Source organism: Condylura cristata, unplaced genomic scaffold, assembly GCF_000260355.1.
Source record: "Condylura cristata isolate star-nosed mole 26May11 unplaced genomic scaffold, ConCri1.0 scaffold00022, whole genome shotgun sequence".
NCBI lineage: Eukaryota > Metazoa > Chordata > Mammalia > Eulipotyphla > Talpidae > Condylura > Condylura cristata.
The window spans coordinates 16,624,404-16,651,015 of record NW_004567123.1 but is presented as its reverse complement, the minus strand read 5'-3'; the positions used below and the strand labels follow the sequence as shown (position 1 = coordinate 16,651,015).

The 26,612-nt window shown below is 39.9% G+C and overlaps 1 protein-coding gene across 1 annotated transcript in view; it reads left to right on the top strand.

Moving 5' to 3' along the window:
* Positions 1–26,612, top strand: part of CTNNBL1 (catenin, beta like 1) — a 141,094-nt gene that overhangs the window by 29,855 nt on the left and 84,627 nt on the right. Inside the window, exons 3-6 of the mRNA XM_004687201.2 lie at positions 4,094–4,200; positions 10,404–10,543; positions 18,231–18,328; positions 26,002–26,095. Of these exons, the coding sequence (XP_004687258.1) occupies positions 4,094–4,200; positions 10,404–10,543; positions 18,231–18,328; positions 26,002–26,095 (439 nt within the window). The remainder of the gene's footprint in view (positions 1–4,093; positions 4,201–10,403; positions 10,544–18,230; positions 18,329–26,001; positions 26,096–26,612) is intronic.

Here is a 26,612-nt window from a genome sequence, read left to right as displayed (position 1 = left end):
CATCGTATGTGTGGGTGTGTGTTTTTTTAAGATTTATTTATTTATACATACAGATTGGGGCACAGGCCAGAGATGAGGGGGCGATGAGAGGATTCACCCGAGACAGAGCGGGGAGCAGAATAGGCAGAACCACGAAGCACACTGCTGAGGGGAGCCGTGGGAGGGTCAGGAAAGGTCTGCCAAGCCATGTGGATCACCTCCGGGGCAGGCGGGGATTGAACTCTTGCAGAAGTGGCTTTTGCTTCTCATTGCTGCGCCCGACATCGTGTGTTTTAATTAAGACCTTAGCAGCGAACCTTCGGGACTATTGGTTTTGGCTGAGGAGCATCAGGGAGGCATCCTAAACCATTCTGAGGGCACATACAAGGTGCTTTTATATAAAGACAGAAAGGCATTTACATGTTTAAATACAGGTTTTCCTTGATTTATGGTGGGGTTATGTCCTGAAAAGCCCACTATAAATTGAAAATACTGTAAGTCCAAATGCATTTAATATACCTAACTCCCAGAACCTCACAGTTTATAAAGCCTACTCTTTGTAAGTGTGCTCAAAACACTTACACTAGCCTACAAGTGTGCAAAATCATATAACATAGAGCCTATTTTATAGTAAAGTATTGCGTATCTTACATAATTTATTGAATACCAAACTGAAGCTTATAAACAGTCTGTGGTATATGGACTGTTGGCTCTTGTGACCAATCATGTGGCTGCCTCCGTGCTGTTGCTCAGGACTGCTGTCAGTGTCACAAGAGAGCATAAAGCTAGCCCAGGAAGAGATCAGAAATCAAAAACATCCTGCTTTTACACCATTGTAAAGCCAAACATCCCAAGTCTATAACCGATATAACTGTCTAATTGCATAGCATTGTATAATGTTTGAAAGAGGAGCGGCACATTATCAAACAAGTGGAAGAAGAGGACACAGGTAGTTGAAATAACCTTAGAAAACAACAAAGATGGAAAGGTTCAAGGGCAAGCGAAGGGATTAAGTATTTGGGTGGAGTTGAAAAAATGCAAGTTAGGGAAGGAGATGCCTGAGGACATTACTGTTTGCTGTGTCTCTGGATGCTCATCCCTGCGGCTGGACTTTTTTTTACTGCTGTGCCCTCTGCTGGGACGCTCTTCTTAATGCTTTGTCTAGCCGCTTTCTTATTTAGGTCTCAGTTCAGTTGTTTCCTCCTCAGAGAAATCTTTCCTATTCTGAGGTGGCCCTTTAAGTCATTCTCTTACTGCTTTGTTCTGTATGTTATCCTCAAGCCCTTACTGTGATCTGGAAGTCCTGTTTGTTTATTCTACTCATTTGTTATCCTCTTACAAAAATGGAAACTGTCTCTGTTTTATTCACTGCTGTATCCCTACTTATTGAAGGTAGGCCCTTAATAAATATTTATTGAATGAAGCTAAAAAGAAGAGAGGTAAAATCCCAGTTTAAAAATAAAATGACCTTACCTTTGTGTCTTTTAAATCCTTAAGTGTTAACTTGTATGTTATTTCACTCCGGCATTTTGTTCAGTGTGAATTATGGAAATAGATTCTTAAGAACCAGCTGTTTTTTGGTTCCCTCAAAGACATGATGCTAAGTTTGGATTTAAAAAATGAAGCTGGAGGGTGAATCTGAGAAGACAAAAAAATTGACTCATTCCCAAAAAGTCTTTACTGTGTTGTGACAATAATTCTTTCCTTGTTTGGTTTTGTACCTGTGCTAATTTGGAGGTTTGCCCCTAAAAGACGGTGACACTTTGAAAATGTGTGGCAGGAGACAGTCCTGAGTTTCCTCTCTGAGGGCAGCAGGCCCTGCTGGGCTTAAACAAATGGTGTGGTAGCACACATCCCCCTCTCTTTTTCCTTCCCTCCCTCTTCACTAGCTTCTGCTCAATCTGTTAGCCCTGCAGCAGCAGTTAATTGGCAGGTATAATTCTGTGTAGGGCAGGGCTGTTGCTGGAGGATTAGGGTAGGCTGTCATGGGTAAGTGGTTTCTAGCCTGGGAGACAGAAATGTAATGTGGGACCAGACCTTCTGTTAAGGGACAGGGAGAAAGAGATCGCTTTGTAAAAATGACACATGGAAGGCTGCAAGTCCAAAAGTTATTTTCTCACTGCCACCAAAGTCCCATTTGATGAAAAACAAGTGATGTTTGCCCCTGTGAAGTCACGTGAGCCTGGAAAATATTATTGTCCTTTTGTGCTACATCACCAGCATCCATCTTTCTGAAATCTCCCTCTGGTTTCTGACATTGAGCTATTGGAGATACTGCAGCAGCCAGTGACTAAGACTGATCATTCAGTTTCCCCCCCAGGGTTGGAGAGAAATTAGAGGAGGTAAGCCAGATCCCCAAGAGGCTAAGCCTTTGGGAGCAGTATTAATACAAGTAGGGTTTTTCCTACAGTGTGGGCAAGGTGATGGCAAAGGGAAGGGAATTAATGGCTATTGAGGTTAGCCAAAAGTGATTTAGACCTTTCTAGGAATTTGGAGTTTTTAATTAAATCCCATAGGTCTGTTTGGAACATCCTTTCTATTGCTAATAGTAACATGGGCTTACATTAAGATAGTGTCACATAGTTTGTGAGACAATTTTATATATGCACATCATCCCTTTAAGTCAACTTTGTGACCTTGAAAGATGCAGATCATGTTTTTACCCTCCCTCTCTGTTTTCTTTTCTTCAACATTTCTTCACTCAATGCTGCTGTGTGCCAGGCACTTTGACAGGCTCTAAAAAGTCAGCAGTGAATACATAGATGGGCCAGCAACTGGGTTATTTGCCCTGGTTTGGGGTTGGAGAGATTATTTTGGCCATATGTTTTCAGAACTTCTTTATATAGGTCATGTGAAAGGTTTGGAATTTTTATTCTGATTGCCAAGTGGGTGAAAGACTTTTGAGGTGGGATCAACTGGTCATGGTGAGGGTTTGAGAATTATATTACCACGAGTAATATTGCAGTGACTTCCTTTGGTTTTTGCCGTGTCAGGGAACCTCACTTTAAGCTGCAGACACTGGTGAGAGGGGTAAGGACTCAACAGAGTATCTGAGGATCCAGGAATTACTGCTAAAAATCTAAGAAATATGCCATGCCTCAAATGAATTTATAGGTATCTTTCAGTTAACACCCAGTATATGAAAGTCAAAATTTAATAAAATAATAGCTAACATTTTGAGTACTTAAAAAATATGGGATGGTTCAGTGCTTTCCAAAAGGATCTATTTCAGGTTCTCTTAATAGCATTTTCTTTATTACTTCTAGATGTGAGTTATGGTCAGTGACTACAGAGCTGTGAAGTAGGAGTTGGGCAAATGCTACCGAGGCAGAGAGCGTCATAGCACATTGAAGTGGAAATTAAATCCAGGAGAAAACATTTCTCAAGTTTTAGTGTAGATATTTTTATTTGGGGGAATGATTCCACTTTCAACACTTCTTGTTTTTTACTTTTGTAAATATTATTCCAGAGTATGAAGGTCTATTCGGTTTTTTATGCTTCCTCTGAGGGAGGGCATTAAATTCCTGGTGCTGTATCACAATGTACTTCTCTGATTGCTTTCTCAGCAGCTAGGTAGGACCAAGTACATTTTTCATTTTGTAAGAAATGCAAAGCAGTGACTATTGCTAATTATCAGCCATTCTTAACCTCACGGGCCATATAAAGATAGGTAGTCGGTTTGACTTGACCTGTAGATTGTAGATTGTTGACTTCTGGTATGGAGAAATGAATGACGTCCACTGTCACTGACCCAGGGTTTGACTGTTATTTTACCTGTACAACAGAGGGGGAAAAGGGTAAGTTCTAAAGCAACATTATTACTGACCAAACAATTTGCTCAAGAACTATTTGTGAATGAGTGAGTCTTTAACACTTTAAGTTGAATTTCCTGTGCTAGATGTGAGACCCTGAGTGATGAAAAGTAGCATGTGATATAGGTACTTAATCCTCATTCTGGCATGTGTGTGGTAGGGCAGGATAAAGTATGTGTTGTTCATTTAACCCTGAAAAGTTAGTGGGAGAATGGTGTGTAAGAGTCACAGAAAAGAATCAGTTAAGAGTGAGTAAGAAGTTCCCTTCAATCTGAAATTGTTGCATTTGTCCCTTTGTACAGGAGGAACCACTGGATGAAAGCTCAGTGAAAAAAATGATCCTCACATTTGAAAAAAGATCATACAAAAACCAAGAATTGCGGATCAAGTTTCCAGACAATCCAGAGAAGTAAGGCGCGTTTTTGCTGTTAGGCTTTCTCCTCTGCTGTTTTCTCTGTTACATTTATTTTGGGTTTTGTTTATTTATTTTTATCTGTTTTGCTTTTTCTCATTTGGTTCAGGAGTCTCAGGACAAGTGCACATGTTTAGGAAGTCACTGGAAGGACTGACACAACTCACAGTCAGTGGTACTGACTCAGGGGTGCAAAACAAGTTCAGCCAGGGAAAAGGCACATTGGGTGGTGTCTGGAGAAGTATACATGCAGGCTTCCTGTATTTTCTCCCGTTCCTTGGGAAGAGTCATGCAGACAGTCTCTTATTTCTCCAGCAGGGAAATATATCACTATGTGTGTAGTGTTTCTGTCTAGGAACTCCTATTTGAGATTCTGAGTCTAGGATATTGTTTTGAGACAGATCGTGTAGGTGTTCTCTGGCAGCAACGGCTACCAGAATTCTTGATTTGTAGAAAGACAATAGATGTTTAGTCCCCCAGATGGGCAAAAGCACCATGTTATGTAGATAATGTTTCCAAACCAAGTTCCCAGAGGCCAGCGTAAGATTAGGCCCCTTGAAAGGATCGGCCTATTATGTTAATTCTGTTCTGCATTATTTTTCTCAAGGCCCAATGAAAACTGACCATGGCTCTCATTAGTGGAACTCACTGAAAAGAAAATGCAGACTGAGGGGTTTGACAAATATGGTGTGACTCCCACATGGCCTTAATAAGTTTCTTCCCCTTTTTTAACTTCATTTGCACTTCATTTGTATAAAAAAATAATGTCTCATTTGCAGGGTGTTGTGAAGAGTAAATAAAGATAATGACAAGGCTTTAGCACAGAATCTGACTCATAGTAAATGCTTATGAAAAACTGGTTAATATGATTTATGACTAGATGAGCTCTTCATTACACTGTGAAGTGCTATAATAAGGTATCTGATACCTTTCTGTCAGTCTTGAATGCAAACCAAAGGGATTTTCATATTTATACAGGTTTTAATGTTCTAAATCTCTTTTCCCTTCATGTCTTTCTCCCTCCTAGGACATACACTTCTAATGAATCTTAATATGCCCAAGGCCCCTAGGCAATTAAGAGTTGAATAGTATAGTCTTTGCATTCAAGTTTATAGATTACTACGGAGATCTGACTAAATGCATGGTAGAAGGAAATATACTTGAAGAGAGATAAAAGCAGAATGTTATGGGAACATAAAGGTAAAAACAGTGAATACAAGTTGGGGACATTTGGGGTCTTCATAGAGAGGTGGTATTTGAAATGGGTTTTGAAGAATGATTTTTATTTTGTAGGCAGAAAGGAACAGGAAAGGGCGTGCCAGGCAGGTGACTAGTAGGACAAAGGCACAGAGGAAGCAACAGGCAGAGTCCTCGTGGCAGTCTGGTGAGGCCAGTGTGGTCCTTCCAGTTTTCTCTGTTCTGCAGAAGAGGAGGCAGGGAGGGAACAACCTGGCTGCCCATAGCCTCCTTTGACTATAGGAGTAGCTCGATAGGAGCTCAGCTTTTCCAACGCAGAGGCTTGTCAGGTTTTATGTTGACAGCTACCATTCTGTCCTGCTCTGTGTGTGTGTGTGTGTGTGTGTGTGTGTGTTGGGGTGAGTCCAGGGGGGAGGTTGATCACACAAGTAACATGAATAAATTTCCCTTGTAGAAAATATGCATGTGCTAATATGAAAAGATGTTATGTGACCAAAAATATCAAAGTGCAGAATATGTATTGTATAATTTACATACATATACATAAGTGGGGTGAAAAAAGTTAAAGTTCTCCTTAACTGCACTGACTGTCTTCCCATTCTGCTACTTAGAGAGAGATAGCCCCTGTGGACACTTTGTGAGAGTCCTTTCAGATTGTTCTCTATATACTTATTTACAGATATATGTAAATATGTCTTCCTCTCCCCCCAACTTCAAGCCTGCTGTACCTGTTCTGCAGTTTGATTTTTTGGGTCATGTAATGGATCTCTCCATGTTAGTACATGCATGTTTTAGCTCATGTTATGTGACTGGTACATAGTATTTTACATAGATACAGTGATTTATTATTTTTCTATAGATGGACGTATGTTACTTTAAATACTGGCTTTTATGAACAGTGCTGCAGTAAGCCTCTGTGTACTGTGTCTTTGTGTACATGTATTTCTGTAAGATAAACACCTCAACATTGAGTTTCCAGATTGAAGGCTATGTACATTTTAAAAGCTTATAGCTATTGCCAAATTCCACACTGTATTCTTTTATTCTCCCACCAGCAGGTCTCTTCCCCACAATCCAGTGAATCAAGCTTTTACATCTTTATCATTTGTTTCATTGTTATTTGTTTACTCATGTTCTTCCTGCATTAGACTCTGTGTACCTTTTAGGACTGGAACCATATCTTGTCTGTCTCTGTAGTACCTGCCATACTGTATGTGCTCAGTAAACACGAGAGCTCTTACATAGTTGATACCATTTTTGTTACCTGTCCATTGCTTAGAACCTAAGGATACATTATGAGATAGCTGAACGGAAGGTTGGTAACATGGGAAATTTAAGAAATTCAGTTTGCTTTTTGGAATTCCATTTTTGCTTTTTCCTAATTGTATATACAGCTGCCAATTTAGAGCAGTAAGTTTATGTGAGTTAGGTTTGCCATCTACCTCTTCAATACCATAGATGATTAAGTGTTATGATTCATAAACTGGTTTTAAGAAAACATTATTTTATTTCAAAAAATCAGCAGGGTTCCATTCAGACAAACTTAAATACATTTTAGTTTTTAAATCTGAATGTTTATTGAAATTATGCACAAAGATTTTTTTTCCCCATGTAGAAGCAGTTTAGGGAACTACATTGTGTTTTAACCTTGAGTTCTTGAATTCTTACTGGTGCAGTGTCCTTTATAACTCTCTAGACCAGCTAGGGGCAATTAAGATGAAAATTGCTAAAGCATATTTGAATGAAATTTTCAGGTTGAGATCAGAAACATTCAAATTTATTTTCTCTTGTATGCAATTGTCATTTTGATTGCATAGCCAAAGATGCCTCTCTTCATTTGGCTGCATTTCAGATTCAATTGACAATTCTCCTTATGCAGCTTCTACTTTGCACTGTGTGATCTTTCTTCCGAACATCATACTGAGTAGGGTGTGCTATTTCCCTAGTAAATTCTTTAGGAATTCTCATTTTTGCAGGGGTAGAATTTTTTGGTGTAGTGGTTCCCGAACTTTTAGTCTCGGGACCCCTTTAGACTCTTAAATTATTGAGTACCAAAAATGATTACCTTAGAAAACACAGGAATGCAAATGCATACAGTTCATTAAGACAAGGAATACTGTCATATCTTGTATAGCCCTCCGGAGAACTCCAGCCTATACTCCTGAGAGAATGAGAGTGAAGACAATAAATAATATCTTGGAATTATTATAGATAATTTTGATGTTTATGGGCCCCTGAAAGGATTTCTGACCACCTCCTACCCCCAACCTGGGGGCCACATTTTGAGAACTACTTACTTAATTGGATAGAAGGAAAAGACCGTATTTCCTATGTGGTGAGAGTTGTTTTGTAATCTCAGAAGGAATCATCAGTTTCACTTGCTTTTCCAGTATTTTTGAACTTTGCTAGTCATTTGCTAATATTCACTCCTATGATGAAAGGAGAACATCCTGCTGGTTTGAAGCAAATGTACATGGTCAGGCTAGCAAAATTTGCTCTGTCATACCAGATGGAATCGATGACCCCATCTCAGCCTGGGTTACTGTTTTAATATGTTGCTCTATTGCTTTACCATTGACCTCTAACTTGATCTTTTCCCCCAGCTGTGAGTCATCTGTTGCTGAAGGTATGCTTACTCCCTGAACAGCCCTCTGCAAATATTGTAGTGCTTGCTTTAAATGAGGAAGCGTGTTCTTTTTCAGTAAAAAGAGAATTGTTGTAGTATAACAAACTGGAGGGATCCTAGATTTGTTGGGCACCTAATACTGTTAGGTGCTTTCTGTTTATTATCCCTTCTAATCCTCACTCTAATTGAGGTAAGGAAATTGAGGTTAGAGACAAGTTAGTAGCTATTCTGACTCCCTTGACTAGGTTGGGAGCCTGCATCCAGTGGCGCTCAGGATGTGTGTAAAATTCATAACGGCAGAATTTGACTACTTAAACTTTTGGAAATTATTAAGTCAGAACACACATGTAAGGGGCAGATTTATTTTTCTGGCTTACCTTTTTTGCAAACACAGAAATTAATTTTCTTATTATATAGATTGTGTAAAATCAATAAATGAGTTGAGCGTCCTGATACAAACAAAATGGATAAAGAAGAAATGCACATATCTGGTAAACATTATTATACATTATTATACATTATTATACATTTTAAACAATATTAAACATTATTATACATTTTAGTATCAAAAATGCAAAATAAAAAAAAGTTATGTTTCCCATTTCCAGTTAGAAGAGATTTTAGACAGATAATAGTGTTTTTGAAGAGAGTGAGGGGAGGCAGTCTCTTTATACTCTGTTGGTCCCTTTCCGGGAGGATAGATCAGAATGCTCTAAGTTATGTTACTCTTAGACTCAGCGCTTTCCTTCCTGGGAATTTATCCTGACACCGTAATTATGTGTTCATACATCTTAATGTCATTTGTTATAAGGGAAAAAACAAAACCATCTGAACGGCTTACAAATCGGTAGATTTGTAAAATAAATTTATGGCGCATTTATACAAGGAAATACCAGGCAGTTTTTAAAAATGTATTATTTAGAAGAGAAATTTCAGACAGGCTTGATCTGTATGCCTATACTCCTGATTGACTGGTAGACTTCTTTGAACACTGTTGGGAATTCTGAAGCCATGTGTGAGTTCAGCAGGGAGGATGCGCTGTGCTCAGTGGAGGATGTTACCTTGGGAGAAGGAGGACTGATAGTGGGGTCAGACACTGGCTTTCCCTGTTATGGAAGAATATTTAAGGATGGGAACATTGTTCAGACTATGTTAACAACAACAGCCAAAATTGAATATAGAGCCATCTCCGATATAGGCTACTTTGGAATGGGGGGAGGAAGGGAAAACTATGAGTTGAGAAAGATGTAGGCACACCGGAGTATTGTCAATGATTATATCTGGTTAGTCAGGTGAAATAATGGACAATTTCTGTTACTTTTTTGAGGGCTACTTTTTTCTCAGTTTTCTAGAAAAAGTAGTGCTTTATAATCAGAAAAAATGTGTGTATGATTCAATATGGCAATAAAATAATCATGTCAAACACTGGGGGAGGGCATGCAGAGTTGAGTGTAAGCAGTTTTGTTGTTGTTTTTAAAGATATTTATGCATACAGAGTTGGGATACAGGCCAGAGGTGCAGGAGCGGTGAAAGGTTTCACCAGAGACAGAGTGGGGAACAGAACAGGCAGATTGACGAAGTACACTGCTGAGGAGAGCAGCGGGCAGACAGGTCTGCTGTGTCATGTGGATCACCTCCGGGGCTGGGGATGGAACTTGCACTAAAGCGACTGTGGCTAGCTTGCAGTACTGCATCCTAATCCGTTGAGCCACCAGGGAGGGCTGAAGTTTTATTTTTTAGTGCCTGGGTATAGACTTGTTGAAAGGTGTAAGTAGGGAAATGAAAGGTTAAGTAGGGAAATGCCTTTCTTCCTAAGATGTGATGGTGATTACAGGATGCCAGAGGCTAGATCCTCTTTATTTTGGGATCTCCTCTCAATCAGCTCACAAGAGGGGGTATAGAGGAGGGGTAAGTGTTTTGGGATGGCAGCAGAGTCTCTGTATCTTACTTTGGGTAGGGGGAATAATTGGCCCTTGTTCTGAAGTAGTAAGAGAAACCCTTTTGGATTTCTAGAATAACATTGTTTAAGACAATGAATTGCCACATGTAAGGGGGATGGGAGCTAATACACAGGACTGGTGGGCAGATCATTTAATACTGTACAGTGTTTTGGGTGCCTCTGAAAGGCAACTTGTGACTGCAAGAGTAAGGAGAATCCTGTAATGAGATCTGAATCCAAGATTGATTTTTGTAATGAGGAAATTGATTTCCCAAGGAAATTGTGTGACAGTATGACGTTTAGATGAGTGTACTTCTTGGTTGGTCTGTTGTAGACATTTTGACAGATTGTCTCTCTGTCTGGATTGTGTTGCTGTTTGCTCCCCAGTGCTGATAGTACCCCAATCCTTTCAATAACACTGTCTTGTTTTCCTCCTAGGTTTATGGAATCTGAACTGGACCTAAATGACATCATTCAGGAGATGCATGTGGTGGCCACCATGCCAGACCTGTACCACCTCCTGGTGGAGCTGAATGCTGTGCAGTCTCTTCTGGGGCTGCTTGGACATGATAACACAGATATCCTTTCAGCTCTGTCTTCCATAGGCAGGCTGACGTGATGGGGAAACACTGTTTACTCTCTTCTCCTGTCTGTCTCTGCTGTCTGCTGTCAGGTCTGGTGTTCTGTTTCCTTTCTAATTATCTCCCATCTTGAAAGCACACTACTCATTACTTATTTGAAAATCTGGTTTTTATCTATTAATAAATCTTGGCCAATTCTTAATTGTCCTATTTGCTAATATTATCACTCGAATTCATCATGATGTATCTGTTCATACATTAGTAGCATTAATTTTTCAGGATTTTGATTTAGATGCCCATTATAGAGGCAAAATCAGACAAGATTTGATTTTGTAGCTCTCAATATCATTCAACTAACTGATGGTCCATTGGAATTAATAGCTAGAGGTGATAGTGGACTGCGGTGGAATCCATGTTTGAATGCCCAGAAAGAGAGATTTTATTGTTTTGCCCACCACTGTATTCTCAATTCCTTAAAAAAGACCTGCTTCACAATAATATTATTTGTTAAATGAACATTAGACGAGTAGACAATCTAATTTTGTCTCCCAGCTTCATTTCTTGTGTGAAATTTGGTTTTCCTACCTAAAGAGCATGTCTGACTATGTCCTTTCCTACCATCATTAGTATGTTCATCTACTGCCAAAGAGTCAATGACCTTTACCCAGTCAGTGTTATTGAGAGGATTAAAGGAGTTTAAGTGTTCAGTGGTTTCTAACATATAGTAGGCATTTAGTAAATGTTGGTTTTAACTGAATCTGAATTATGACTTCCAAAACTGTTTTGTCTTTGGTATGAGATGTACAACAGCTTTAAGTACCAAAGGTTTTTGATATGCCTGTGGTCAGGGTTATACTCATGAAAGTGAATTCTCTTCCAGTAGTTGTTCTGTTTGAATCCAGACTTCCAAAGGTAAGAGACAAATATAGTTAGTCTGCTTGAGTGATATTCATGGGGAATCTGCTGCTGTTTCATCTTATTTCCATCTTTTTAGTAATATCTCTCCTGAGAGCATGTCTGACTATGTTCTTTCCTGCCTGGTAATTCGTACAGAAATAAATCAGTGAATAATTTTAATGCAGGCTTCTTGAAGGGTGATCTTAAGCTGTTTCTATATTCATGTAATGTTCGAGGTACTGAGAATTGCTTTTTCAGTCCCCAGATTGATGAATGTGGTTCCTGGGTTCACTGTGGGGTTCTGGGTGTACGAAAACATAGTCAATTAGCTTGTTTCCAAGTGAGCTTGGTACAGAGCCTTATAGTTTGTTTAGTAGTCATGCTTTGAATGCTTATTATGAATAGGCACTGTGCTGTACCCCCAGGAACCACAGACTATATTGAGTACTCAAGCACCCATCAATAAATGTATATTTGGTGTCTACCACACGATTAGTCCTAATGAAGGTCCTAATTGGTCCTAACTGAGTTAGAAACTAAGAACTACTAAGAGCTATGGTTGTGACTTCACATTTTAACTAACCTACAAGGTGATAGATATTAGAATCCAAACACTCTAGAGAAGACTTAATCAGATCATATAAATAAATAAGCCATATAGATTTAGTGAAAATCTGAGGTCCAGATGGTGAATGGCTACCTGTGAAGATTGAAACTGCCACTGCACACCCCTGATTTCTCTTCCATTGTCCATTGTAGTATACCCCAGCTTTACCCAGAGGGTTTGCTACATCCTTGACAGAGTTGCATAGTGTCCTGTTACCCTATGTACTATCACAGGGGAGTCACACGTTTTGTTTCTGGAAACACACCTCACAGTTTTTGTTTGTTTGTTTTGCTAACTCAAAATAATAGTAGCAGCTTTCTGAAGATATTGACATTCTGCTGATTCACCAACCTGGTTTCCTGCTGGGGAGAAGACTGGCACAAGAAGTGCTGTTCGGCATCAACATACTTGAGAAAGGCAAGGGCACAGATGTTCCAAGTTGTTAAGATCTGGTCTCAAAAAAGGAAAAAAAACAAGTCCCCCTAAAATAACTTTGACACACAGCCATTTCCCTCCTGTTTTCTGAGAGCTAAACTGTTTTTCCCCCCTCTGGTATGCCTGCCTTCACCCTACTGCCCTAATGATATTTTTAAAAATCTGATTTTTAATTATGCCCTACATCAAATGTAAAGTGCAGTTGAAATTTTTTTAATCACTTAATTTTAATTAGAGGCAGCAATTAGGCTAAATGTCATCCTCTTCAAAGTATAATTCTGTCTTGAAAGTGGCTTCAGGAAAGGGTAGGCCCTCTTGACTTGCGTCTAACATACCCTCTACCGGGAAGAACGTAGATCTCCCAGCAGCGTTGCACTCTGCTTCTTGTCTTATCTGTGATCTATAATGGAAATTTTTCTTCAGGAAATGGTTGTTAACAATTTACTGTTGTACAGCTGTAACTGCCCGAAACACCTTACCATGAATAAACAATTTCATGGCCGTCATGACTTAAATTTTTAATCTTTTTTAACTCTTCATTTATCAGCAAAGACTAAAGGTGGCTGGTGATGGTCCCAGCAAGCACAGGTCATCTTTGCTTTGTCCTTCTTAGTGAAAACATAAACTTTAAGGATTTTAATTGGATCAGAGGCTGGTTTGTTGTAACCTTAAGAGGCAGAGGATGTGAGAAAACAGCTTGTGCCTCGTCCTTTCAACCGTGAGAAGCAGCTTCAGAGTTTATTCTGGCGCTCTGCATCACTGCTGCTGGTGAGGGCTTGTCAGCGCTTCTGTGCCTCAGCTCCCCCCTTGAGAGCTTGGAGTCCAGCCATCAGTCGGCTGCTGTGTGAAATTCTGATCTGTGAAGAGCACCTCTGGGGTGAGGGTTGGAGAAGGAGGGGCACAGCCCTCACACAGTATTGAAGAGTCACTCAGAATGAATACATTAGGAGCACAAGGTGGGATCCAGCAGCTGCTACTGTTAGAAATACCGCTCTTTAAAACAAGTTTCTTTTAAAATGAATCATTTAAACATGTTTAGAGCTCTTTTTGGCGAACCCTTTAGAGTGTTTCTACAGAAAAAAAAAAAAACTAAAGGCATATTTAAGGAGTTTCTTAAGGTATTACTAAACAGCATTCTGGCCCAGTTTAAGCTTTATTTACTCAATTTGCCTAAAGAAACAAGGAGGAATAAAGCAAGGAGAAGATGAAACCCCAGATGGTGGCTGATCACCTCTTCTGCTAACACAAGGGAAAAAATACCATCACAGCATCAATCATACGTATCCCGTTTTTGTATATCATTTGCTGTGTTCTCAATTCGAGTGAGAAGGCTGGGCATCTTTCTAAAGTCCTTGTGGTAGATCATGACATTTACCAGGTTCCTCCTTTGTGTGATAAGCTCTGTTGGGGGAAAATTAGGGAAACAAGAAAAAGCTTTAGCTGAGCGGCAGAGTCACTCAAATTACCACGTGTGCTGAGCGCCCTTGACGTGTTTATGCTCGGGAAATGCCAGTGGGATGCTGAGGTTTGGGTTATCTTGGCTTGAGGCTGATTAGGGAATTGGGCATTGGAGATGGGTAAGCTTTTGATAGATGTGAAGATTAAAGTGCATTTTGGTCTCTCTGCCTTGGCAATGAAAATTGCAATTCCTCACACGTTGGAAGCTGATGTGCTCTTGCCGGCCCATCATGTCACCACAGGCTTCAGGATATCACGTCCACGACTTTATTGGAAAAAAAAAAAGTACAACTTCATACCCTGTCCTCCTTCCTCTGCCATCTCCCCCCATCCCTGGGCTTTATTCTTGAATAAAAAATACTGAGTAATCTAAACCCAATTTATTCAAAATCTGTTTTCTCTTCACCCATTTGTGATTCCAAAAAAATGAGGTCTCCTTGTCATGTTGACTTAGGATGTCAGTATAGTGGACTGCATATTAATACGCAGGAAGGGAGAGCTTAGTTTTGTTAGTTAGAAGGTAATCATTGGTGCTGATGGACATCCCTTTTCACCTGGATTAATTTTAGGGAGTGGTCTTCAGTTTATTCTAAATTACTGCCTATTTTTCTATTAATAGGAAGGAAGACAGGAGAACTTGCAAAGTTGCCCTGTTGGGTTTTGTAAAGAATTGCTGTTGGAACTGGAAAATTAGGAGGAAATACTGTTTTTTAGATCAGCAGGGATCAAGTGAACTTGAGCAGTTGGGTCTGGGAATGCTAAAGTAGAACAAAGTGACTGCGATATGCCATATTATCCCAGGGGGTGTGTACAATAGTCAGGGGTGCCTTGTGTTAGAGCCCTAGTGTTAATGAGCAGGAATAGGGCTGGGAAGGGTTTGAGTCTCCTCGGGGCTTTCTTCTAATTGGACTGGGAAGGAGTTGGTTATTGCTCCACTGCGTTCCTGCAATCACTGTTTAACAAGACTTGTGTATCTTGAGCTGTTGTTTTTCTAAGAGCTGTGTCATCTGAATGAAACTATATTGCAAAAAATTTACTTCTCATCAATAGTCTTAAGCTTCTTATTAATCTGTTAGCCACCTATTTTATGTAAGCCATTCAAAAAATATGCACAGAGAAAAATTCAGATTGGATAAGAAGCACAAAAATAACACTCAGGGAAAAGAACCTCGTAATTTAACTTTTGATCTTATGATTTCCAGGTGAATCCCAACTCTGGAAGGTTGAGGTGGTTGGACATTTCTCCTGTGGCATAATAGTACCCACTAGCATTTAGTAGCTACTTAATAAGTTTTGCATAAATGCAATACTCATTTTAGTTTGATCTAGGATTAGAATAAAATTAAGAGTCTGGGTTTAAATCTGGGTAGCTCTGTGCCAACTTTTAAAGGGAGAAAAGACCATTTTGTCTGTTTTGAAATTCATATGCATTAATCAAGTTATATCTAATTGCTATTCTACTTTAGGAATAAAAGAAAAATATTTTTAAAGTCTTGTTCCATTAAACCAGTTATATACTTGAATCTATCCTGAGTTCATTTTTTTAAGGAAGCCTCGTTGAAATGACTGTTTAACTGTTGAAAAAGCCATCTACTTCGTACATCTCTTTCTCTGTATTTCTCTCTCTCTTTTTAAAATAACTTAGTTCTTTATGGACACATCTCATTGGAGAGCAATGAGATTGATACTTAGTTTCTGTACCAAGACTTTGTTTGGGATCAGGCCAAAAAAAATATTTAGAGCTAAAAAGCAGAAGTAAACCCCTCTCTTTCCAAGAACCATTGTGTTATGGATCATTTCCTGCCCAGCTGGTCTTCTCAACTTCACCTCTTATTATACTAGCTTATAACCTCAGTAGTGGACAGGTACAGAGGGAACGGGTGGGGTGGCTTTCTGCTCGACATGACAAAATAGGCTATCAAAAACTGTGTTTTAGTAATTCTCAGAGAGACAGGCTCTCTGTTTTCCTATTATACTTGGACGGGAGAGCCTTTTACCTTGTGAAATGAAATTGTAACTACAGTGGAAAAACCTATCAGCCATGCCCAGAGTCTGCTTGTGAAGAAATGCTGGGTGGGTGGCAGACCATGCCGAATTTTCTCATCAAGATTGAGACTTTGTCTGTCTTTAGTTTCAGTCCTTTTTCTGGTCTTCAAATGACCTCTGTCTTCTGGGTCATATTGTATTACTCAGGAGTTGATGATTACAATTATGGACTCATTACTGCCTTGCTGAAATGCTATTTGATGAAAATTAGGATTTTATATAAAATCAGTTAGTGGTAGGATAGATGAGATGTTCACCTGTTATTTGGTAACTTATTTCTTGTTTCACTTATCAGCTGAGACTAGAATGTAGGCAAGGAGATAGTCATTTTATCATTATAAGTGAAGTATTTTTCCTGTTCCTACCCACCACCCCACCATTGTCTTTTTTTTTTCTCCTTCCTTTAATTTTTAAAAAGGTTCTTAGGTTTAATGTGGCACATTTATGAGCAGGTATAAGACTAATCAAAGGAAAATATAATACTTGGCACATAAGACCTTTGAGGCTGAAAAGGATGTGGCCAGTCTGTCTGTCTGTGACATAATTAAAATATAAAATTAGACCTTCCAAACCATAGTGATACAAAAAAAGAAATACGCTGTTGTTAGCTTATATTCTAGATTTTGGAGGCTTTCAGGAAAATAAAGCAGTGGTGAGGGCTTTGGACATTCTGTAGGAATGACTATGGGAAGACACGACTGCCTGTCTATTGTATAGATGGGGGTATATCTGCTTTCATATTTTCGCAGTATTTTGACTTACATGCCCTCATTATTCTTACAGCTATAAGCGAGGAAATTGTCTGTGTTCCTGCCTTCTAGTTTCCAAATACAACACCATATGTAGTCCACATAGAATTCCTACCATCAGTTCATCACCATAGTTCTTGTGCTCTTTCCTCCCGTTTTGATCCCTCCCCTGCAGAATGTCTCTGATTTATAGTTACCTGTTAATTTTTTTGTAGTTACTATTTTTTCCCTGATCCCTTATTTGGTTCCCTGATATTCTTCCTATTAGTGAAGCAATCCGGTATTTTTCTTTTTCTTGGCTTATTTCATTGAGCATAATCCATGTTGCTGCAAATGACATGGGTTTATCTTTTTGATATCTGAATAGTATTGCACGCACACTACAACATTTTCTTGATCCAGTCATCTATTTTTGTGCATTTGGGTTGTTTTCATATCTTACCTATTTAACTAGTGCTGCAATAAACATAGAGGTACAGGTATCCCTTTGCATTAATGTTTTTGTGTCCTTTGGGTATATTCCTAGGAGTGGAATTGCTGGGTCATATGGTAGCATAAACCTCTGAATGATGTTCAAGGAACTTCCACATAGCTTTCCATAATGGTTGCACTAGTTTGTACTCCCACCAGAAGTGTAGGAGTTCCTTTTCCTCCGTACCCTCACCATCATATGTTCGTGCTAGTCTTTTAAATATATGCCATTATAAAGTGGTATCTCATTGTGACTTTGATTTGCATTCTCTGATTATAAGTGATTTGAACATTTTTTCATGTATCTTTTGGTCATTTGCATTTCCTCTTTGGAGAATTGCCTTTTTAGCTCTCCTGTCCATTTTTTGACTGGATTGTTTACTTTGTTTTTGTTGAGTTGTGTGAGCATTTTGTAGATTTTTGTGATCAGTCCCTTATCAGTATATTGTGTGCAAACATTTTCTCCCAATCAGTGGGGTATTTCTTTGTTTTGGCTAATGTCTTTTTTGCTGTACAGAATCTTTTTAGTATGATGTAATCCCAGCTGTTCATCTTTTCCTTAACTTTTGTTGCTTGGGAGATGAGTTTTTAAAGGTGTTATGGAGATGTATGTAATCTAGTGTTTGACCTATATACTTTTTAATATATTTGTGGTTTCAGGTCTTATGTTCAATTCATTTATCCATTGAGAGATGATTTTTGTGCAGGGTGTGAGGTAGTAGTGTTGACTTATTTCTCAGTGGAAAAATCTACCTCCCAAGTAATCTGTTTTGAAGTTTTGAAATTTATGAAAATGCAGTGAACCTGTGGAATAAATTGCCAGAAAAGAGACTTAAGTCAGTTGCCACTATATTCAACACATACTACGAGTAGAAGCTTGTTGGAGACATGTTAATAAAACCAGATTATATAAAGGCAAATGGTAACAAAGTGATTGATGAGGAATGGAAGAGTACCAAAATTTTTAATAAAATGTTTGTGGGGGTTTGGGTATACATATGATATCCTTAACATTTTTCACATGTATCCATCGCTGTGGTTGATTTGCTTCAGGAATTAACAGATATAGACACCCTCCACGAGAGTGAAGAGGGAGCAGAAGTACTCATCGATGCTCTGGTAAGTTGTACATCCCTCTGGGGCTTTGCAGGTTTTTGGTAAGATAGTGGCATCATCACCACCATTGTCTCTCTGAGGGGCATTGGGTGGGTATCAGGCAGAGGAGAGTAGGGAAATAGAAATCAATTTGTGAGGTACTTAGCATTTGTGGAGCTATGTGAGGTAAGGGGTTGTAGAGGCCTAGCATTTTAAATATCCACTGGAAGTAGGCCTTTTCTTTTCACTTTATGTAATCTTTGCCATGTCATCATGTGTGGGCTCATTATTATTATTCCCATGTACAACCATGAAGCAGATTCAGAAAGGGGTTCACACAACTGGAATCTGAACCTGTTTTTTCCACCTCCATGTCCTACCCCCTGGCCCCACCTGTGTTGCTGCTGACCTTTTTTTAAAGAGTTTTCACAGATGTTTCTTTTTCTCTTCTGGGCTTTATAATCCCAAATTACTGAGGACAAGCATTGTTATTACTTATTTTATAGCCAGATAATAGGAGAATGTTAAATAATGAGAACAAACCTTATCTCTCATCTGGGGCTGAGTGGTAGTCGCTGTCTATAGAATCAGTCTGTAGACTGGCTGACTTCTGCCTTCTTTCTGTGGATCCTGAGCAAGGCCTCAGAATTTTTCTCAGCTGTTGTTCCAGGTAACAGCCAATAAAAAGGAGTTTCTAAATGATGTGAAGCCTCTCTGCTAGGCCCCTTCTAGTCTGATCACCTCACTGGACACTGGGAAACCCAGATACAAAAGTGAAGCTTTCTGGGTCCCTCAGCCCCTGTCACAGCTAAGATTATCGCTACATAAGCTGTCCTACCTGTCACTCTTGCCAGGAATTGGGGAGGGCTCCAAGTCTGCAAGGCACCACAGCTGGCCATCAGCAGGAGTGAGTTTGCTTCAACCTTTCACCCCAATGCTTCTGATAGATCTCTGTCCACTCACCAAGCTCCCTCCCTCCTGAGGCCATGTTGATTTTTCCTTCATTTTTGCTGTCTTTTGTCTGGTCATTTCTCTCTTGTAAGAATGTTAGTAGTGCTGGCTTTGATGCAGTCTGCAGAGCTTATCAGAGAACGCTGCAGCCACTGTGTTGGAAGCACCTGGGTGCTTGTTAGGTTACTTTCTGGCCCCTCCAAGATCTATTAAATCAGAATGCTAAGACTGTTACCTCCAATAATTCTGCATCACTATACTGCCAGCTCCTCCTCACCCTCTCTCAAGGTCTTGACACTAAAAATTTTCAATGTACCATACTTGCTGCTTGCACTTGGTGTGAATGAAGGGGTTGTGAACCTACTGGCTATGAAGGGCTGTCTCCTATGGAGAACAAGGCTGGAGTCCAGCAGGGCCCTTTGTGACAGTATGATGGAAATTTCTATTGCCATTTTTCTTTTAAGCCCCTTCCTACAGTGAACTACCACTTTTGTAGAATTCAGGACCTTCCTTTTTTCCTTAGAACCACTGCGCTGAATGAAACGGATGATGTTGGGCGTCCTTTTGTTTTGAGGAGCATTTGAAGGGGAGGCCTGTGGCACTTGCTTCTTTACTGTGTCCCGCAGTGTCATTCGTGCAGTCTCACCTTCCAGGGGTTAATTACAGTGGCTCTGAATGAGCCTTCCTGCCTGGTCCCTGGACTGATTTTAATTACCATCCTTTGCCTGTGTGAATAGAGGAGAGAGGAATAGCTAGGCTGGCTGCTGTCTGTAAAATGTACCCAGAAACAGCAATTCACACAAAAGCCCTTTTTGTGATTTTTGTGTTGCCAGACCCACCAACAAAAGCTGGGTCTTGCCGATTTTATTGTTTGTTTGGAAAGAAACAGTTCATCCTCAGTCTGGGGAGCCATTAGGTAGCTGCTTTACAGGGTTTTCTGTTTAGGTCTTGGCTTTTTTGTTCTTGTTTAATTTCAAAACTTCGTGTCTTAAATCTTTATACTGCTGGGGCTGATGTGAATCACACACAATTGAACATTCCTGGACTCCCATATATTACGTGCTTGTCTGCAGCCAGTCTGAAGCCATCAGTAAATATCAGAGAGCAGAATCAGTAGGTGGTCTTCCTTTTTATTGTTTTCTACTCTTGTGATGCATTCTGGAAGACATTTTGATATGTATTCTCATATTACAAGGGTTGAGTTGTCTTCATAGTTTTAATTTGGGGCCAATATCAGTGGCCTGGAATTGCATGAGCAGGGGCTAGAGGGCATGTAGCAGGATTTATTGTGGTGTGCAGTTTGCAGTTATTGCCTTGGTCTTTTTTCCCAGTTGGAACTCCTAAGCAATAGAACAGCACATTTGTGGGGAAAGAGTGCTGTCTTGGCATTCTCAGCAATCTTTGGGGTTGAAAGTTGGTTCATAGCCACTGCTGTTACTTATGCAAAAGGTGAGCATTTGTGCTTGTAACAAGTTGATTCAGTATCCTGGAAATAGACGATTTATCTGAAGAGCAGTAAATGCAAGGGCATTTGGATACAGTGGCAGTTTTCTGGGTTACCTCTTTCAAAAGAAGTCTTTGGACCCCTTGACAGCCATGATTAGATTATACTCATTTTTCTCCTTACTAGCCTCAAAACTTGCTATGTGTTTGGCAGCCCAATATTTTTTTTTAATTATTACAAAAGTTTATTTTTACATCATTTTGCACATTTTTTTTCCATCTCGATTGTAATCCCCGCGGGTTTCCCATCACCAAATCACCCGTGTGCCACCACCATGCATTTCCCTCCCTTCCCCCCGCCCCTCCGTTTTCGATCCCATGGCAGCCCAATATTTTTGATCATTTTTTCCTCAGCTTGGCAGGCCTTGCTTCTCCTGGGGTATCTAGGATACACCTTCCTATTCACCTTTAAGGCCTGACTTATCTCCTCAAGAACTTAGAGTTCCTTTTTAGACTCATGTCCTGAGCAGGATTTGTGTTCCTGAGCACTTGCTGGCACTGGGCACTTTGGCTTATCGATGTCTGTTTACAGGTTTGTCATTGCTGAGTAGTGGTTCCTGTCAGGGAGTGGCCACCTGGTGGTTCTGTCCCCAGCCTTGCTTGGGAAGGTTACCCAGCCTCTCTCTACTCACTTTCTTCTGTAAAATGGAGAGAACAGTAGTGTCTGCTGCACAGGACTGAAGTGATGAAGAAGCGAGGTATTTAGTAAGTCTTTAGAACAGTGTCTAACATAAAGTAAACACCCAATGAATATTGGCTAATATCTCTATAAAGGTATTATGCCCCCCACCAATTAAATACTTAGTAAATGTCAGGTAAAAGTGATATGTATCATTGGCCACACAGTAAAATTTTGTTCAGTTTAATACTGTTTTTGTTTCAACAAGTCTTTAAAAACATGCTCCAACAAGCTCAAAAAATAAAAAAACAAACCTTTGAAGGATGTGGGCCTAAATAAGATTTAGTTTAAAAAAAAATAAAGTAATAATATTACAAAAAGGCAAAACCTGACGGGCAGTTGAGAGATACGTGTCCCTGGAAATGAGAGGCCTCCAGAAGCACTGCCAAGATGCCAGTGGCCTTAGTTGGAGGTGAAGGTGTGTGGAGGTGTCACAGCAGAAGAGATGGAAAGTGACCAGGCTGGGAAGCTGACCGCAGTGACTAGAAGCTGCCATTCTGCTGCAGAGTGTCACAAAGGCATCCAGCTTGCTCTACAAACCCATGCTGGCTCTCAGCTAATCCTGCCTACCTGTTAAACTTTGAAGCCCCCTACTGGCTTGCACGGGCTGGCTGGTGATACATTTGTGCTGCTCACTTGAGGTTGAAGTTGGCTGGCCTTTGTTTGCTCTAAAGTACTTATGTACGTTTCTGGATCCCTCACTTGTATCTCTTTCCTCCTCTCTATTTGTTTCGAAGCTGAAGTCATAAGTTCATCTATTCAGAAACGTATATTAAGTGCATGTTATGTTCTGGAATCTAGGAACTGGGGTGCAGCCGTAAGCAGGAGACAAAGTCTGCTTTTGTGGAGCTCATACTGTAAGATAGGGAGAAACAACAAATAAATAAGAAAACAGATCGTGATTCTTTGTTACACAGAGAATTAAAGTGAAGTGATAAGATGGAGAGTGACTGGGAAATCACATTAGATTAGATTGTTGGGAGAGCCTGGAGTTCTGCATGACAAGAAACCAGCCATTCAGAATGACCAAGGGCAAGATAAGACATGTGCAAGGACCTGATGCAGAAATGAGATCGACATAATCCACAACACAAGAAAGGCCAGTACTGTGAGAGCGCAGCTGGGGTGAGGGGCGCCAGCATGGCCAGGGCCAGCCCATGCTGCGCACGTAGAGCTGGGAGTAAGTTTGGGTAGAATTGCCAGAGAGAAGGAACTATAGGAGGGTTGTAAGCAAGGGAATAGTAACGTAGTCTGACCCAACATTTTAACAAGACCAGTCTTGGCAGCTGTGTAGACAGTGTATTTAAGGGGCCAGAGTAGATGCTTAAAACATTACTAGGTCGATTGCAACATGCCTATGCAGTCCACTAGGGCCATCTTACCATATGTATTCTCAAAATGTATCACTTTATCAAGAGTCACTGGGTGGAGTTTTTATTATTGTTTTTTAAATATGAAATTTCCAGAACTAGCAAGTAGCAAAACTGTCAAACTCTGGAGATAAAGCATTTTAGTAGATTCTAGAGCAATCCTTCAAACCCTCTCATCTGTCCCTTTTTTAAGTTCTTCTGCATCCATCCTCTCTGATTAAGAGGAAGAGCAGATCTGAGCACGTCCTTGAACTTGGTCTCAGCCAGACCTACTAGAGTATTGTTTGGGGAACCTGCTAACAAGCTGCAGAACTGATGCCTGACCAGGAAACAGCAGGCTAAGACAGTCATGGATTCCAAGGCCAAGGCTGTTATGACTGGTGCTTTAATCCCTATGCAGGGTTTGTTTTCATCTTCTGACTTAGTCACAGGTCCAAAAATATAAGCATGAAGGTGGTAGACCCAGGGGGCTAAAGTGAGTAAGTCAGAATACTAATCTGTACTCTCTATTAGACTGTATCCAGAGCTATGCATAATATAAATATTTTGCCAAGAGTTTTCTGAATTAAATGTGTATTGACTGCTTTGACCCTCCAATAGTCAGATAAAACTGCATTTATTTAACCCAGCTAAACAAAGCCTCACACTTTGCAAGCTTAAAGGGCCCTCTGTTAGAAGCTAGATTTCTATAGCAAGAAAAAAGATTTTTCTCCAGCTAGATACCTATTACCCATTACCATTCAGTTCTGGAATTTGAATGTGTTGCTTACTCCTATTGTCTCTACCACTTTCCAGAGAGCAGAAATATAACCAAGAATCAAGAAAAGGTGTGGGCAGGGGAAGTAATGCAGATAAAGCAGCAATAGGCAGTGGAAACTGGTGAAGCAGTTTGCAGAACTGACAAAACAGTGTGGTACCCAGTGGAATTGCAGTATTTGCTCCTTTAGGATTCAAGGAGATTATAAGTCAATCAGGGTGATTTAGGGAAAAACAAACTGTGACATGGTTCATATTTTTCCCCCAGATGTTTTTCTGTTTTCTCGCACATACCCAAATTGTCCAATTAATTAAGGAAAACATTGTAGTGGATTTCGTTGGTAAAGCTTTTGCTGGCTGTGGTGTTTGAGAGCAAGACTGCCTAGCTCCTTGTATAAGGGGTAAACATAAGCAGTTCTTTCTTGTACTTATTGACACTCATTTTTGATATTAGTATCCCCTGAAATATGTGCTAATGTCTTTCATTATTCCTTACATCAGGGCTTAAAGGAGAATCTAGAAAATCTGTACTGCATTTGTGATTCAGGTGTCTCAAATTAGTCAGTGATTTTAGTCCCCTCCCCACCCAATTCCAAATGCTTCCCTGATGTCTCACCCAGAAATAGTAAAGCAAAAACCCTAACACCACCTTATTTCAAGATCTAACCTTCTTGCCCTTGTTCTACCCCTAGTCCTTATATACATGTTCAGAAACCATAGTTAAGTGAGATTATTTCCTTTTCCCCTTACCTAAGTGATAATAGAGTATGATGGGCAAAAAAGAATTTCAGAGTTGGCCACTTCTGCCCCAAACTCTGTGACCATGGCCAAGCTAATTAACCTCTCTGAACCTTTGCTTTCTCATCTCTTGAGAGCTGTGAGGGTTGTGTAAGAGTAAGTGAAACAATATAAAAAGACCTGGTTACAGTACAAAAAATATATTTGTCAGTTTAGATAAATTCAACAAAGTTCATTGAGTATCTACTATGGATAGCATTGTAGTAGACTACAGAGTATGCCAAGACCTATGAGGGTATCATGTCTGCCTCACACAGGAATTTTCTTCAGTATGTGAGAGATTTAAGCAGTGAGTAATCACGTGTCAGATCCAGGATCAAGCTTGCCACATGTTTTGACTTAATCTTTATAACTCATAACCATTTCCTAAGCGAGAACACTGAGGCAGTGAGAGAGAGACCCCACAGGTATGCAGCAGGTCTTACCTTCTGAGACAGGTTTGCTTTAGGAGTTTCCAGGTAGATAATCACTTGATTATTAATTCCTTAGTTACCTTTCTTCGTATCTTCAGGGCTCCCTAAAGGGTAGTCTCCCCAAAAGCAGTAGGTAGTATAAAGTAGAATAAGCATCATTTCACCTAGGAAAGAATCTTGGTTTTTGCTTTTGCTACTATAGCTGTGTGGTCTTGGTTAAATTATTAATCTCTTGTCTTTTCAGCTGTATGTATGATGTGGCTACGGAAAGTTTCCTGTGTTATGTTAGGTGAATCAAATAAGAAAAATATGATTGCTTTTAGCAGTACTAAGTATATAAAAGATACAGCGTTTTTTTGTTTTTTTGTTTTTTTTTTTTCAAAAAGAAGAAGTTAGAAATTCATTAGAATTAATACAGATCTTCAGCTTACTTTGGGGATAAACCCTCATGAAAACAGTCATCATAAATCGAAGCTACCAGCAGTTGAAAATGCTGGCACACAGTACGCTATTGGGTGGTGTCCACCCTTGTGCTCCTGTGGCTCACTGGGGGCTCCGGCCCGCTGCCACTGCCCAGCATCCTGGGAAGGATCATACTGAATGTCACAGCCAAAATAAGATCAAAATCCAAAGTAGGATTTCTACTGAATCTGTGTTTCTATTTCGCTCCATCTTGTTGAAAATTGCTAAGTCAAACCATTGTTAAGTAAGGACTGTCTGTGGTTTCTTAAAGGCCTAGAATGGGAAGTTAGGAATGTTTTTGTATTTAAACCTAAAATTTTGAGATCTAACTATGGCAGGTAATCTTGTCAACTAAATTTCCTGGTGTTGTATTCTAGAAATGTGCTTTCAAATGAACTGTGGACTTAAGATGACCTTTTTGTAAGGCATTTAAATACCGCAGAGCAGTAGAAAGCACAGTGGGCCGGTTTTAGGATGTCTAGGTTCAAGTGCTAGCCTTGTCACTCACCACCTTTGTGACCTTGAATTTGACTTAGTCGTCTTAAACTTCAATTTTTCATCTTAAATTAGGGATAATGAGTCCTCCCTTTCTTCACCTCAGGGACACTGTGAGGCTTGAAAGATACTGGGACAAGAGAGCATTTTGTAAACCATAGGTGGCTGATTACTTTGTTCACTCAGCATAGAACGGGAATGGGGCATGGGGCATTTTGGTACAGTTTCTGACATGTATCCCTCTTTCCCTGTGTTTCCCTGTTGCTGAAGGTGGACGGACAAGTGGTAGCACTGCTTGTGCAGAACCTGGAGCGCCTGGACGAGTCTGTGAAAGAAGAGGCAGATGGCGTTCATAACACTCTAGGTGAGGGAAGAGCATTCCCTGAACTTCTCTGTTTATCTGGAGCCTGATGCTCATTTTCCTTCCTCCTTCATAGTAGAGTCAACAGTAGGAGTGTTTTCTTTCTTTCTGCTCCCATACCACCTTTTCAGAAGTGAAGGCCCTTGTGTAAACTTCATATAACTACAGCTTTGTTTTGGCTTACATGTAATAAAGACAGAAATCCACTAAGTAGGTAACCTTCCTGAACAAAAACTGCAGGTTCCTTTTAAGAGGCCCTTGCCTCCAAAAGTGAGGGAAAGTGTATGCATGGTTACTTTTTTTGGTTTTGTTTTAGAAAGTGTGTATTTTACCTATCTTTTTCTTCACAGTTCCCTTCAGTGGAACTGAACTATGAACTTTTGTACAACTGTGTATCTTTGCCGGACATTGTATTTGAAAGAGTTGGTGTTTCTTATGTGTAAACCTGTTTAAAAGTTTGCATTGGATGGTTGTCTTTGTCACCAGTTGCTGTCTTAAAAAACAAAGGTGGGGTATCTGT